General features: G+C 37.1%; 1 protein-coding gene across 2 annotated transcripts in view; it reads left to right on the plus strand.

Annotated features, from left to right (window-relative positions):
- The window catches only part of Naaladl2 (N-acetylated alpha-linked acidic dipeptidase like 2), an 883,574-nt gene that overhangs the window by 326,104 nt on the left and 541,087 nt on the right, over nucleotides 1-16,383 (plus strand). For both annotated transcript variants that reach the window (XM_038347191.1, XM_038347190.1), the window contains one exon: nucleotides 8,781-8,900. In XM_038347191.1, the coding sequence (XP_038203119.1) occupies nucleotides 8,781-8,900 (120 nt within the window). The remainder of the gene's footprint in view (nucleotides 1-8,780; nucleotides 8,901-16,383) is intronic.

Raw genomic sequence — 16,383 nt, forward strand, 5'->3', positions numbered from 1 at the left:
GTTTATCAGCTGTAGGAGTTCTTTGGTGGAGTTTTTCGGGTCGCTTATGTACACTATCATATCATCTGCAAATAATGAAAGTTTAACTTCTTCCTTTCCAATTCGAATCCCCTTGATCCCCTTGTTTTGTCTTATTGCTATTGCTAGAACTTCAAGTACTATATTGAAGAGATAAGGAGAGAGTGGACAGCCTTGTCGCGATCCTGAATTTAGTGGGATGGCCTTGAGTTTCTCTCCATTTAATTTGATGTTAGCTGTCGGCTTGCTGTAAATAGCCTTTATTATATTTAGGAATGACCCCTGTATCCCTAATCTCTCCAAGACCTTTATCATAAAGGGGTGCTGAATTTTGTCAAATGCTTTTTCTGCATCTAATGAGATGATCATATGGTTTTTATCCTTCAGTTTATTTATATGATGGATTACATTGATAGATTTTCGTATGTTGAACCAGCCCTGCATCTCTGGGATGAAGCCTACTTGATCATAGTGGATAATTTTTCTAATGTGTTCTTGGATTCTGTTTGCCAGTATTTTATCGAGAATTTTTGCATAGATGTTCATGAGTGAGATTGGCCTGTAATTCTCTTTCTTGGTTAAGTCTTTGTGTGGTTTAGGTATCAGGGTAATTGTAGCTTCATAAAAGGAATTTGGCAATGACTGTTCTGTTTCTATATTATGAAATACCTTAAGGAGTATAGGTATTAGGTCTTCTTGGAAGTTCTGGTAGAATTCTGCATTGAACCCATCAGGTCCTGGGCTCTTTTAGTAGGGAGGTTTCTGATAACAGTTTCCAATTCTTCGCGACTAACAGGACTATTTAGAGCATTTACCTGGTCCTGGTTTAACTTTGGTACATGGTACTTATCTAAAAAAGTGTCCATTTCTTTTACATTTTCCAATTTTGTGGCATACAGGCTGTTGTAGTAAGATCTAATGATTCTTTGGATTTCCTCTGTGTCTGTGGTTATGTCCCCTCTTTCATTTCTGATCTTATTAATTTGTGTGTTCTCTCTCTGCCGTTTGATTAGTTTGGCTAGGGGTTTGTCAATCTTGTTTATTTTCTCCAAGAACCAGCTTTTTGTTTCATTGATTCTTTGGATTGTTTTCTGTGTTTCTATTTTGTTGATTTCTGCCCTCAGTATGATAATTCCAGTCTTCTACTCCTCCTAGGTGAGTCTGCTTCTTTCTTTTCTAAAGCTTTCAGGTGTGCTGTTAAGTCTCCAATGTGTGCTTTCTCCGTTTTTCTTAAGTGGGCACTTAGTGCTATGAATTTTTCTCTTAGCACTGCTTTCATAGTGTCCCATAAGTTTGAGTATGTTGTGTCTTTATTTTCATTAAATTCAAGAAAGACTTTAATTTCTTTCTTTATTTCTTCCTTGACCCAGCTGTGGTTCCGTAGTTGACTGTTCAGTTTCCATGAGTTTGTAGGCTTTCTGGGGGTAGCATTGTTGTTGAATTCTAATTTTAGTCCATGGTGATCCGATAAGATGCAGATGGTTACTAATATGTTTTTGTAACTGTGGAAGTTTGCTTTGTTACCGAGTATGTGGTCAATTTTCGAAAAGGTTCCATGAGCCGCAGAGAAGAAGGTATATTCTTTCCTGTTTGGGTGGAACGTTCTATAGATGTCTGTTAAGTCCATTTGGTTCATTACCTCTATTAAGTCTCTTAATTTTCTGTTAGGTTTCTGTCGAATTGACCTGTCCATTGGTGAAAGAGGAGTATTGAAGTCTCCCACTATCAGTGTGTTTGGTTTGATGGCTGTCTTGAGTTCTAGTAATGTTTCTTTTATATAAGTGGGTGCTTTTGTATTAGGGGCATAGATATTCAGGTTTGAGACTTCATTCTGATAGATTTTTCCTGTGATGAGTATAAAGTGTCCCTTTCCATCTCTTCTGATTGATTTTAGTTTGAAGTCAACTTTGTTAGAAATTAGTATGGCCACACCAGCTTGTTTCTTAGGTCCATTTGCTTGATAAACCTTTTCCCAACCCTTTACTCTGAGTAGATGTCTGTCTTTGTGGTTGAGGTGTGTTTCTTGTAAACAGCAGAATGTTGGATCCTGTTTTCGTATCCAATCTCTTAGCCTGTGCCTTTTTATAGGTGAATTGAGTCCATTGATATTAAGTGATATTAATGACCAGTGGATGTTAACTCCGGTTGTCATTTTTTATTTGGTAATAGAGATTGTGTGTTTCCTTTCTATGCGATGTGCTGTTGAAGGGTCGCTAGATGTCTGAGTTATTTTGGGCAATGCTGGAATCCTTTGTTTGTGAATTTCCTTCTATTACTTTCTGTAAGGCTGGATTTGTGGCTATGTATTGTTTAAATTTGTTTTTATCCTGGAATATTTTGTTTTCTCCATTTATAGTGAATGAAAACTTGGCTGGGTATAGTAATCTGGGCTTGCATCCATGGTCTCTTAGTTTCTGCAAAACATCTATCCAGGACCTTCTAGCTTTCATGGTTTCCATAGAGAAGTCAGGTGTTAGTCTGATAGGTTTACCTTTATATGTTACTTGACCTTTTTCCTTTGCAGCTCTTAATATTCTTTCTTTATTCTGTATGTTTTGGGTTTTGATTATAATATGGCGAGGGGATGTTTTTTTTTTTTTTTTTTTGATCCAGTCTATTTGGTGTTCTGTAAGCTTCTTAAACCTTAATAGGAATATCTTTTTTTAGGGTTGGGAAGTTTTCTTCTATAATTTTATTAAATATTTTTTGAACCATTGAGCTGTATTTCTTCTCCTTCTTCTACGCCTATTATTCTTAGGTTTGGTCTTTTTATTGTGTCCCAGATTTCCTGAATATTTTGTGATGAGGATTTGTTGGATTTGCTGTTTTCTTTGATCAGTGCATTTATTTTCTCTATGGTATCTTCAGAATCTGAGATTCTTTCTTCTATCTCTTGTATTCTGTTGGTTATGCTTGTTTCTGTAGTCTCTGTTCATTTACATAGATTTTCCAAATCCAGTTGGCCCTCGGGTTGTGTTTTCTTCCTTGCCTCCATTTCAGTTTTCAAGTCTTGCACTGTTTCCATTATCTGTTTGATTGTTTTTTCTTGGTTTCCTAGGATATCGTTTACAGATTTACTCAATTCTTCAAACTTTTTGTTATTCTTCTCGTCCATTTCCTTAAGGGAGTTTTTCACCTCCTGTTTAAGGGACTCTATTACTTTCATAAAGTCAATTTTTTCTACTTCTTCTTCATTAGTGTGTTCAAGTCCTCCTGTTATAAGTTCGCTGGGTTCTGGTGCTTTCATGTTGTTTTTCAAATTGTTGGAGGAATTCTTGCATTGGCGCCTGCCCATTTGTTCCTCTGAATAATCCCCTTTGGGTCTTCTTTTAGGAGTTCAATTCACCCCAATGAATTAAATTCACTCACCCCAATGAATGATGGATCCTCAGGCCGACTATCAGGTCTCCTTGCAGGCCAAACAGCTCACTGACAAAGGGCCTACCTTGCTGCAGGCAGTCTAATGAAGGAGGGGACCTCCCACCGGACTGGGTGCACTCAATTCCAGGTCCCCAGCGCCCAAACAGGCTGAGCTGTGGGATTTTGTGGCCCCAAAGATGGGAGGATGAGGCAGGGGGAGGGGGGGAAGGATTCTGGGTGCAAGCTGGGAAGGGACAGGAAGAGAGAGGCAGTTTCTGGGGAGAATAACCCCTGCAGGAAGAGCAGGAAGTGTGCGGGTGTCAGGGGGGGGGGGGAGTTGTGGAATGTCGGTGGTCCCTCTCAGGGTAGCTGCCGCGGTTCGGGCACTCACTCCTCACTCACCCCAAAGAATGATGGATCCTCTGGCAGACTGTCAGGTCCCCTTGCAGGCCAAGCAGCTCTTTTCGAGAGAAATCTTTAAAAGACAATGCATGCATTTTTTTTTGTTAAACATGCAAGTCATCAGAAAACTAAGGCTACTGCAAATATTATAATTATTACACATAAGTTAAAGCAGATTTGTATAGTTTTGTTTGTGTTGAGGAATATTGTAGTGAGGCTAAAATCTCTTCTGTGCCTACATTCTTTAGTCTAATTAGATGTATTTTATTTGAGGTTAATTGAAGAACTCATTGAACTTTTGATAGATTATACAAGCTATCAATACTTTAATATTTTTTCAATAATGTAATACTTTTTCATGATTGATATTTTTGTAATTGTCACACATGTATGATATATATGTCAAAATATATATAATATATTCACATCTATATAATACATTGAACAAACATCTAACACTGAGTCTTATCTTCCCAATGCTGTAAAGTTTTTCCTCAACCATTTCTAAATATGACAAATATGTTCATTAATATGACCAACAGAGTAGTAGTGAGAGTAGTAGTCTGTTTCTAGGCTCTGTCACTGAATCTCAATTGATTAGTGTATAGCTCACAAATTTAAAATGAAAAATACAATTTTTCTTACTTTTGCAATATGCTCATTAACATTATATGATCATTTATTTAATCAGGTTCTTAAAATCATAGATCAACAGTTATTTATATGGTAATGGCTTTAGTAAACTCAAAATTATATTAAATGCACTTATAGTAATATTTTAATAGAAAGAAAATCATAGTGAAAGCCCAATCTGACAGAAATGTTCTAACAGTTAGGTTTCTTGGCACGTTTACTTGGAAGTATAACATTGCTTTCCCGTGACTGCATTTTATTTAAGTATAAACCTTAGCAACCAACAATGCATGCTGAATAATTGGGGAAACTAATGTTCAATGTGCCTTCAACAAAAAATCTTGTAGTAGTGAAATTGAAACTATGCATGCACACATGCATACACACATATACTCACACTTGTGTACATATATACACATACATGCACACACACACACACACACACACACACACACCACTGAGAAAGAAGAAGGGAGGTAATGAGTAATGAGGTTTATGTTGGACTTAAGCCCCACTAAATCTCTCAGGATTCAGAGGGACTGATATAACAAAGAGGAAATTCTGCAGGTAAACAAAATAAATAAGATTAAGTAAGTCTTTTTATCATGTCTCATTTATTCTTTCTTACTCTCTTTAACACTCTCTTGACGCTCTTTCCCCTTTCAATGTTCCTTCTCAATTTTCCTCTTTTGATGTTCCTCATTGTTCTTCACATCCCAGACATAGTTAGCAATTACATAGGTGATTACAAAGTTACCAAGCATGCAGTTCTTAGGGCTAAAAGGATGGATGAAAGAATTACAAGGTTGGTATCATATGTCTCAGAAATGGAGTGGCTGTGAAATTCCCTGACAGATACCAGGAGGATTGGAATGGAGTTTGCCCTGCCCACCTCACCTTGTAAGCATCAGAGTGCTGTATCTGCTGGCACCCAGTTGAGAAGGAATTTCTTTCTCTGGGGCTGGTTTAGTAACCCAAAGCAAGGTTTTTTTCCCCTGTATATTGTAGGGGTAAAGGTACAAAAGTTAATTTCCTAGACTTAGACCTTGTATCAAATGAGAAATAAAAGCTAATGCACACCATTTCTCCTGTTCAGTGCTTCCTGATCAGGGCTCTTTTCTTGTCAATAAGTCCTGTCAATAAGGATAATTGGGGGGGGGGGTCAGGCTTTATGTAGATTTGACAATGAAAACAAAGGTTTGGCTGGCTTTCTCACCAGGGCCCCATGATATGGGAAAGGCAATCCAGGTGCATGTACAGTAAGAAGTTATACACTGTTGGGATATTTGGGGATGCTTCCCATTATGTAAGGGAGAAGAACCAGGGCTTCACAAGAGTTTACAGAAAGACAGTGACTATCCAAAAATCACGAGTTCCTAAAGCTTGTGGATTTGTCTGTAGATCTGTCAGCCGTACTTGTGGCTGACGGCATCTCCTGTCCTTTTGTTTAATAAATGCAGCATGTGTATATCTTACTGGGCAATGAATAATGTGGGTAATTAAAAAGTTTGAGGATGACTTAAAGAATAATAATTTTGAAATAAATAGTCAAAAATCAATATAGATTGCAAGCAAAGAACCAGTTTGGCCATCTTGTAGATGAGTTGTATATGATGTTAGAATATTTCTCATCTACAGTAAGACAGAGGAGTAATACAAAAATTTATAATAGTATGATATGATGTGGTTAAGCATCTAAAAGTCTTAGGTTTGAGCTGTTAAAAGAAAGAAATGTTAAGGGCAGGTGGTGGTGGTGGCACACACCTTTAATTTCAGCTCTCAGGAGGCAGAAACAGGCAGATTTCTGTGAGTTTGAGGCTAGCCTGGTCTACAAGAACTACTTCTAGGACAGGCTCCAGAGCTATAGAGAAATCCTGTCTTGAAAAACCAAAAGGGGGGGGGGAATATTATTTTATCTATTAGTCCTTGAATAATAGACTGTATTTTGATGAAGGATTGCTAGATAGGGTTTGCCTGATTAGTGGAGTGCATCTGCAGGACAAAGATTGCTCTTAAGTATATCTGATAAGTAAAATTTGTAATCAAGACAATAATACATTATTTTAGCTATGACAAGTTTTTGGCAACTATCTCAAAATATACATAACAAAATTTTCATATTAGAGCAATTGTCAGAAATAGATAAGGAGATTGTCTGATAGCATTTACATTATAGGATCATGGGCAGAATCTTTACAATTAGTAACAGAACATTTTTTAAGGCATTCCAGTCCCTGGGCTATAGAGTTCAGTATGGGGGAAAAAAAAGTGAAATAGAGTATAAAGTTCTCTCATGGTTGCTTCCTGCTGATATGAGGTGAAGTTGTAGGTCTGGAAGACTTGAACACTAGAAATCCATGGAAGAGCAGGCTGCCTCAGACTCCATAAGGTGCCCAGGAAGCTTTGGAGCAGTCTGCATCAGGAGAACGCAATAGGTCCTTCTGCAATGAAATAGGAGAGTAGGGTACAGAGCTGAAGCAAGGGGGCTGCCATGGCTAGAGGAAGAGCAATTTGTAACACTTTAAATGATGATAAATCTGGTGGAATAACACGAAGGAATTAAGGAGTATTAGAGAGGAAACCTTTTTCCCTTAGGTACACAGTTGGAATGTTTAATTGCATGGTTTTGGCAGATAAGAAGAAAGGCATTCCAAATCAGAGAGAGAAATTTCCCTTATCGACCAAACTATAGACAAATAAAACTTATCTGAGCTTATTTTGTACCTCTGATGATGTTGGTGGATCTATATTGATCTCTTGAAGCTCAAAAGAATATTCCTTAAGAGGCAAAAATGTTCGATATCTTGGGTTATTATTATTTGTGGTTTGTATGTAAATCCACATTCTGGAAGAGGCAAGAAGACTCATTTTTGAGTCATAATAGAAGTTCAGAAATGTAAAAATAATTTTTGTTAAAAGAAGAAATATCCTTTTTCTTGTTTAGTAGGCTATATGCATATAAATTAAAGAGATGTCTTCATCAAGATCAGGAGAATTTTCTAGTTTTACATTTTAAAAAATATTCAAAGGGAATGGAAAATACTAAGCTTTTGGCTAAACAGTAGGAGCCCTTTAACAGAGGCATACACAGATTATTTGGAAGTCAAACAGCAAAAGTTCATATGGGTAGCAGTGAAATACAATTTATCTCATAGGTAAGGTTTGAAATGAGCCCTGATGTGTTAGCAAAGTTTTGAAGATGTTGATAAGTGTGATAGCTGCAAGTGATGGATAATATTAATAATCAACTCAACAGAATCCAAGACTCCCTAGTGGCTGGCTGAACCTTTAGTCATGCCTGTGGGAGACTATATTGATTAGACTAAAAGAAGAGTTGCCACTTGAGAGTTGCACCATTGCCTGACTTGGATCATAGATTTGTTGTATGAAAAGTAGAATGTAGGAGCAGAATGTGTCCATTGATTTCTGCTTCTTGACTGCATATAATACTTACGAGTTCTTAAAACAGAACCTTTGCTCAGAGGGATTGTCTAGTGAGGATGAAGTACCTTAGATGGAGTGAAGAGGGCAGAATTTCCCCTCTCCATTTCTCTGTCCACTGCCACTCACTCTTTTTTATCATCCCGCCTGTGCAAACTGTAACTTGAAAGAATATATTTTGTGTTACATAAGCATTAAAACCCACAACAACAATTATTTTAATACCAAAGTTACAAAAAGCATAGCTGGAAACATATGGCCTGCTAGGAATGTCTTTGAACATTCCTATAAGTTCAAATTTTGCATAAGGGAAATATCAACAGGAACCAGAACTGCCAATAGAGGCTTAATATGTTAATAAATATTTAACTTGAGAAAAGGGGGAACTATTTAAAAAGGACAATATAGAGGTTATGAATTATGGCATAAATAATTATTTGAAAGCATATTTTCAACACCAGAATGTCCTATTTGTGGTGGGGTGACATAACCATTAATCATCAGTGATATCTGGTCATGTGAGCAAATATTCATAGATATTTATATTTGATAATAATAATAAATGATGGCTTCTTGAGCTTGAGATTGGTATGATTATCATAATTCTTATTGATTCTAAAAATTTATTCCTTTGATGTTTGTAAAATGACTCATCAAACTTGAATCTCGGGAAACTATGCTCATGGTTTTTACCTCACAGAGGAGGAGGAGGCAGAGAAGTGATGACTAAACGTCATCTTCCGGTTAAGAGATGTCGTCAATGCAAGCGATCAATTAGAGACGTCAATGTAGGACATCAATTGGAGACTTTGGGTTATGACTGTATAGGTTGCCTTTGAAGATTTGTGCCTCTATAGCCAACTGCGTAACTGATATTATTCTCACTATAAGGTTTTATTTTTCTCTATATTTTCTCGTCTTTTCAGGCTGATGTCATTGATGTGAGTTATGGAACTGCAGATGATTTGAAAAGGATTACAAAACTGAAAAATACAACAAATCAAATTGCACTCCTGAAATTAGGAAAATTGCCACTACTCTATAAGGTTAGTACAAAGGCTCTTATTTGGTTTAGAGTAGATACATTTTTTGTGAGTTGTTTGATGTAGGTGCTTTTGAAATTTTGGAGAGAGTAAGAGAGTCTGTGTATGTGTATGAACGTGTGTGTGTGTGTGTGTGTGTGTGTGTGTGTGTGTGCATGTTTGAGAGAGAATGCTAAGTGTCATTTCCAAATTAGAATAAGTTAAGATCTTTATGGAAAAGAAGTTGATGTCTGTATTCTTTAAATGAGGAGATGCACTAGTTGGGGACAGGTGAGCCTGTGAGCTCCTATTCAAGGAGCATGTCCATTAATGGACCACACCTAAAGCATTGACAAAGACAGCTTTGGTGGCTATTCTGATGACATATTTGAAAGTTCCAATCTGTGGTCAAAACTGTCAAATTTCCAGGTGCATCCATCCTATTAGATTAGAATCTAGCTAGCTTATAATCTTCTGTGATTGATTTTGTAAACTCTGAAACTTCACAGTTACTGTCTGTACTCAGAAATCCAATTAAAATGCAATATTCTAAGGAGTTGTAGAATTTTCATCTATTTTATTTACATTGAAGTTTATCAACAGTTATCCACTAAGTGCATCTATAATTAAAGCAATTTAAACTAAAGGATTTAGCACAATGTATAGCATGGTTGGGGCCTATTATTTTATTTTCTATTTCTGTATATAAATAATGGTCATTGTCTTTATGTCACAGGAAACCTCTTGTTCTGAATATAAATTGAACTTTTTCTTATCCAAATTCTAACGGTTTATTTAATCCCCAAGCCTCCAAAGAAATTTCCATAAAGCTGTTGGGTGGTTTATTATGAAAGAAGAGGGCAGACATGTGGGCACATTCCTTTAATCTCAGCAATCAGGAGGAAGATTCAGGTTTTTATCTCTGAGTTTTAGGCTACTTGATTCATTGCATAATTCCATGCCAGTCAAGTCTTCAAAGTAAGACCTTATTTAAAAATAAGAAGGAAAGAAAGAAAGGAAGGACAAGAAGGAAAGAAGGAAGAACTCTTTGTACTTACATTTCCTTATCTTTCAAGGATGTACTTACACTTAAATCAGTGTTAGATTATCTATAGCTGTGACATAGTCTTAAAGATGAAAAATAACAGTGAAATTATTTTGTGCTGGATAATCTTTTGAAGTGCAATAAGTATTTAAAAACAGTTATATAAAGTTACAAAAATAGGGCTCAATCGATGTATTCTAATTAGAGAAAAAGATAATAAATACAGTCATGGTCAAAAAATAACAAAATATTAGCAATGGTACATGAATGAAATCCAATACTAAAATGATTCCACATTTCTAGAGGTGAACTGAAAGGGTATTTTTTTTTAAATGTAAGAGGGATCTAAAGTATCACAGTTGGTATGTGTGACTCTAATGTGTTCATTGTACCAACTATGAAATGGGACTTAGGTTAGATTTAGTAATTGATGACATCTCCATCTGGACATTTGCCTGAATCTACACATTATAGATGTTTATGCATTTTATAAGAGAAAATGCCTTTAAATTTCAAATTAAGAGTCTGGAGCGGTAGCTCGGCTGGTGTAGAGCACTTGCTGTGAGCACTTGCTGTTCTTGCTGAGGACCAGTGATGTACCTCCCTCTCAGGTGTGTGGTAGTTTGTATGGTTTACCTGTGGGTAAATCCCTCTTAATTCTCAAGACAAACCGATTCTCCAGAGCATATCCGCACCTATTTCTTTTTTTTAAATCTGAAGCTTAGAGTATGAACTAACAACCTACTTTGGATGGAATAATTTTTTGGCTAGGATTTGCTTTGATTAATCTTCAAGGAGTGAGAATGCTCTCGGTAACAGTATGTGAACTTAGACCTTCATAAATTCTGAACTTGCTAAAATGCACTCCTCTATGGAACGTTTAAAAAAAAAATACTGGAAAGCATTTTATTTCTTATGACCATTTTCACTAAATATAATGATAAATACATACATACTGTGTTCTCTATAACTTCTAAAATTAAATAAATTACAATAGGCATAGTTTACACTAGGTCCTAATGCAATAATCCTCACAAGGAGGAGAAAATCCTAAATGGAGGAAATTACAAGAGAACATGTAATTTAATTAAATATGTCATTTCAGGATAGTAAAAGTACACTTACAATTTACAAATCCAAATGCCACTCTTACAAATGGTGTAGTATAGGGCCTGCCTCTATCAGTGTCGTAGAGTGAGGTATTAAAATGTTTTTATTTTCATCATATCTATCTTAAGTTTAAAGTGACAATTTTAAAGATTTAAGTATCCTAATAAGTAGTGAGAGGCAGTGGGCTGCATTCCCACCCGGCTCCTGCCCACATGGCTAGCTTATGCCCCAAAATAACAACACACAAACTATTCATTTAAATACTGACGTTAGTTTCAGCCTCTTATTAGTTAATTCTCTCATCTTGGTTAACCCATTTCTAATAATCTGTGTAGCACCACGAGGTGGAGGCTTACTGGGAAGTTTCTAACCCATGTCCATCTTGGGCCGGAGCTTCATCACGTCTGCCTAACTTCCCTTCTTCCCAGCATTCTGTTCTGTCTACACCACCCACCTAAGCGCTGGCCTACCAAATGGGACAAGGCAGTTTCTTTATTAACCAATAAAATCAACTCAAACAGAAGACTCTCCCACATCACTAATGACTTTTTATATTCCTAAAAATGAACTATTTTTATCTATCTGACAAAACATGTTATACAATAGGAAAAATGAAAAGCATATGATCCTTAATTCTGTACCTCAAAGCCAGTACATTGCTGTATGGTTCTTGATCAGTATGTGTTGTATGAAAGACTTTCATTCGGAGATACAACACACATACATGTCAACTCACCACAAAGAGACCTACAAAAGCCCCAAATCATAACTGGAGCCAAGTCTAACTTGGCAAATAAATGAAACTGTTGTGGCTGACGCATAGGCTGCTTGGCAGATCACAGATCTCCTTGGTCTGCAGTTTTGTACTTCTCCTAACACCCCTGGGGGAAAGTATGAGGAACCCTGCAGGTTCAGCGTTCCTAGACATATGAAGAGTTTTATGTCAGTCTGAGTCTCATGAGACTCTCGTCTCACTCACATGAAACTGAACACTTTGTAGCTCACTGCCACTTAGGCCTAGAGATAGTGTGTAAAGGGATAAGCAAGAAACAATTTTTATGTGTTTGTTATATTTGTAGAATATGTTCTATGCTATACACATGTGTTAAAGCAAAACTTCATGTCACTTGGAATTTAAACTGACTCATCCTCAAAATAATTAAATTTAAAATAATTAATTAATGTCCTATTAAAATCTAAACATAGGAGATAAATGATGAGAATTGCCTACAACTCACCAGCAGTCTATATCAACAATTGTCAATAAAGTTTATGGTTGTCACATATTCAAGACAAGTAGAAGATCATTAGAAAATGTTCTAATAGGTATCTAAAAATCCTGACAAACACTGAATTTTGAAAATTCATTTCTATGAAATATGTGTATACTATTTGTTATCTTTGTATATTTTGGAGATCTTTATTGTTTCATTTATCCCAGATATCATTTTTGCAAAAGCCTTAGTTTAAGTCATATGAAACTGCTTTAAAAAGTAAATGCAATATCAACCTTTCCCAGCCCCAAAGCTTAGGGAGCAAGCAGAAGAGGATGGAAGGAAAGTAAGAATCAAAGAGGAGGACGGAAGTTGTGAAACGCTACATTCTTCCGTAAAATGGCCATTGCACTACAGAACTCATAAGAGCACCAGACGTGAGGAGGCCACTTCATGCATTAGATGATCATCAGAAGTAGTAGAATTTTTTCCCAATTTCTCATTTTTATTTTCCTGATTCAAAATATGGATGTATTTCCTTGTTAAGTAGCAAAAATAGGTGGCACACTGTGCAAAGACTAAATATTAAATCTTATTTCATTTTCTAAGCTTTTTAAAAATTTAAATTAATTTAGAAAAAGTTTAATGGTCAGAGAAATTAGAGGACACCAAGAAAGCAAGGCCCTCTAAGTCAATATGAACAAAGCTCATATGAACTCACAGAAACTTGAAGCAGCATGCATAGGGCCTTCATGGGTTTGCACCAGGTCCTCTGTGTATATATTATTGGTTCTCGTTTAGTGTTTTATTGGTTCTTGTTAGTGTTTTATTGGAGTCCCATTTGTGTCTTTTCTTGGGCTTTTTTTCTCCATTTGGTTTGTCTCGTCCAACTGCTATGTGATAGTTTTGCTTTATTTTAGTTTATTTTGTTATAATTTAGATAATATAAGTAAATGAATGAATGAAAACCCAGCCACTGTGGCAAAGGTTAACAACTGAACTGTCACTTATACCTTCTGCATCAGGTAATCAGTTTTCTTCAATAAAGTGACACTGTATAAATCAATCACCCCAGGACAGGCCCCATGTTTAAGTAACATAGTTGACCAACATATAATGGATTCCACAGTTTTCACATATTCTTTTATTAAGCTACAGTTTGGAGGGTTTTTTGGGGGGAGATGTATTTTGTTATTGCATTATGTTTTTGCTTCCTTTTTGAGAAAATATATAAAATTTAAAATTTAAACTTGGGTTGGTACAAAGGGGAAAGAGATCTGGAAGGACTTGAAAGAGGGGAAGAAAGTAACCAAAATTGTTTAAATCTTAAAATTGTTTAAAAGAGTATAAAATATAATAATAATGAAATTTTTTTAAAACTAGTAGTTGCTTTTTATTTTTTCTCTTATTTATTTTTTTCATTTTTTTATTAAAAATTTCCATCTCCTTCCCTCCTCCTCCCCCTCCCCTCCCTTCCCTTCCACCCATACCCCCACTCCGCCCCTCTGCAAGCCAAAGAGCCATTAGGGTTTCCTTCGCTATGTTAAGTCCAAGGTCCTCCCAGCTCCCCCTAAGTCCAGGAAGGTGAGCAACCAAACTGACAAGGCTCACAGTGAGCCCGTCCATGCTGTAGAGTTCATGCTCATCGCCGTTGTCCTTGGTTTCTCAGTTCTCCTCTACCATCAGCCACAATCATAGAGTCCGGTTTGGTTCCCTGTTCCATCAGTCCCATTCCAACTGGACTTGGTGGTCTCCTGTTAGATCTGTCCCACCGTCTCAATGGGTAAATGCACTCCTCATGGTCCTGACTTCCTTGCTCATGATCTCCCTCCTTTTTCTCCTCATCAGGACCTTGGGAGCTCAGTCCGGTGCTCCTCTGTGGGGCTCTGTCATTTTCTCCATCCAATGCCAGGTGAAGGTTCTATGGTGATATGCAAGATATTCATGAGTATGGCAATAGGATCTGGACATTTCTGGCACCCTCTCCTCAGCTGCCCAAGGAACTAGCTGGGGGCGTCTTCCTGGACACCTGGGAACCCCTCTAGAGTCAAGTCTCTGCCAACCCTAGAATGGCTCCCTTAAGTAAGATATATAATTCCTTGTTCCCATATCCACCCTTCCTATATCCCAACCATCCTATTCCCCCAAGCTCTTCCCATCCTCCACTTCACACTTTTCTCTCCCCATCCCCCCATTCCCCCATCCCACCCACCCCCAAGTTCTCATTTTTTAAAAGGCTAATTAACCCAATTAAAAAATGGGGCACTGAACTGAACAGAGAATTCTCAACAGAAGAAGTTCGAATGGCCAAAAGACACTTAAGGGCATGCTCAACCTCCTTAGCAATCAAGGAAATGCAAATCAAAACAACATTGAGATACCATCTTACACCTGTCAGATTGGCTAAAATCAAAAACACCAATGATAGCCTTTGCTGGAGAGGATGTGGAGTAAGGGGTACACTCATCCATTGCTGGTGGGAATGCAAACTTGTGCAACCGCTTTGGAATGCAGTGTGGAGGTTTCTCAGGAAATTTGGGATCAACGTACCCCAGGAACCAGCAATCCCACTGTTGGGAATTTACCCAAGAGATGCCCAATCATATTACAAAAGCATCTGTTCAACTATGTTTATAGCAGCATTATTTGTAATAGCCAGATCCTGGAAACAACCTAGATGCCCTTCAGTGGAAGAATGGATGAAGAAAGTGTGGAATATATACATATTAGAGTACTACTTGGCGGTAAAAAACAATGACATCTTGAATTTTGCATGCAAATGGATGGAAATAGAAAACACCATCCTGAGTGAGGTAACCCAGGCCCAAAAAGATGAACATGGGATGTACTCACTCATAATTGGTTTCTAGCCATAAATAAAGGACATCGAGCCTATAATTCATAAAAAATCCTAGAGAAGCTACATAAGAAGGTGAATCCAAAGAAAAACATATAGTTATCCTCCTGGATATTGGAAGTAGGCGAGATTGCCGGACAAAAAATAATGAAAATTTTATGAATATATATATTGCATACTGGTTGTCTGGTAAATCCCTCTACAAATCTTTTATTCTCTCCCTCCTTCGACTCTTCCTCTTCACTTCTGATACTTTTCCCAATTTCACAATATTTTGTTTTGTTTTTAATCATAGCCATCTGTGTTGCTACTCTATTTGGAATATCCACTGGAGCCTGGTAAGGCACCAATGTGCCCACCCCTGAAAGAAATGATTGATTCCTTTTCCCAAATTCAGCAAGCAAAATCCTGCAGCAGTGATGAGTCAGACTCTCTGGGTCTTTCATTCATCCATTCCTGACTGTGGAACCATTCTTGTACAGACTAAGTGTAGTCATCTTTCAATGTGGAGAATCCGTGATTCCTATGGCCATCCATTGCTGAGAAGATGGCATGTCACAATCATTTCCTGTATTTCCTAGCTCTCTCCTCTTTCTGTCTCCTCTCCCACAATGTCCCCTTAGTCTTAGAGGAGAATGTGTTATAAGTACTGTCTACGTATAAGAGCATATTTACAAGGTGACTTGATGCTATGCCAATTTAACTAAATAACCGAAATAAGTCCCCTGAGCCTTCCTCCCTAGGAGCTTTTGACTGCATTTACAGTTCTGGGCATGGAGTCCCTCCTGTGTAGTGAGACTGAAATCAATTGGCTTTCTTCACAATTTCTTACCACTATTATACAGGCATCTACATCTTGCCCGACAAATTAGTAATGTTGGTTGAATTCACAGCTGGTTGAAACCATTGATCATATTTGTCTCCCATCAACAGTCCTAGCACCTTTTATTATTGTGAAAGACTTCAAATAGACAAGAGGTTGCCAGATAAATTCTGGCTTGATTTTTCTATTTCATGAACCCAATGTGTGTGGTGCCTTCAGCAATAAGAATCGTATTTAGTTCTTGAGATTAACCAAGAACAATGGCAAGAACCCATATTGTTTTGGTCTCTCTGGTCAAAGAAATCAGTGTTTGGTTCTAAAAATATTCCTAATAGGTTTTGAGTATGCAGCAGTGAGCACTGATAAGCTTTTTGTACATTGTGGCAGTGAGCCTGACTTATTCTGAAAGGAAAGAAACACATTTTCCCATCAAAACTTTCAAACTATCATCTCTTTCC

This window comes from Arvicola amphibius, chromosome 11 (genome assembly GCF_903992535.2).
Source record: "Arvicola amphibius chromosome 11, mArvAmp1.2, whole genome shotgun sequence".
NCBI lineage: Eukaryota > Metazoa > Chordata > Mammalia > Rodentia > Cricetidae > Arvicola > Arvicola amphibius.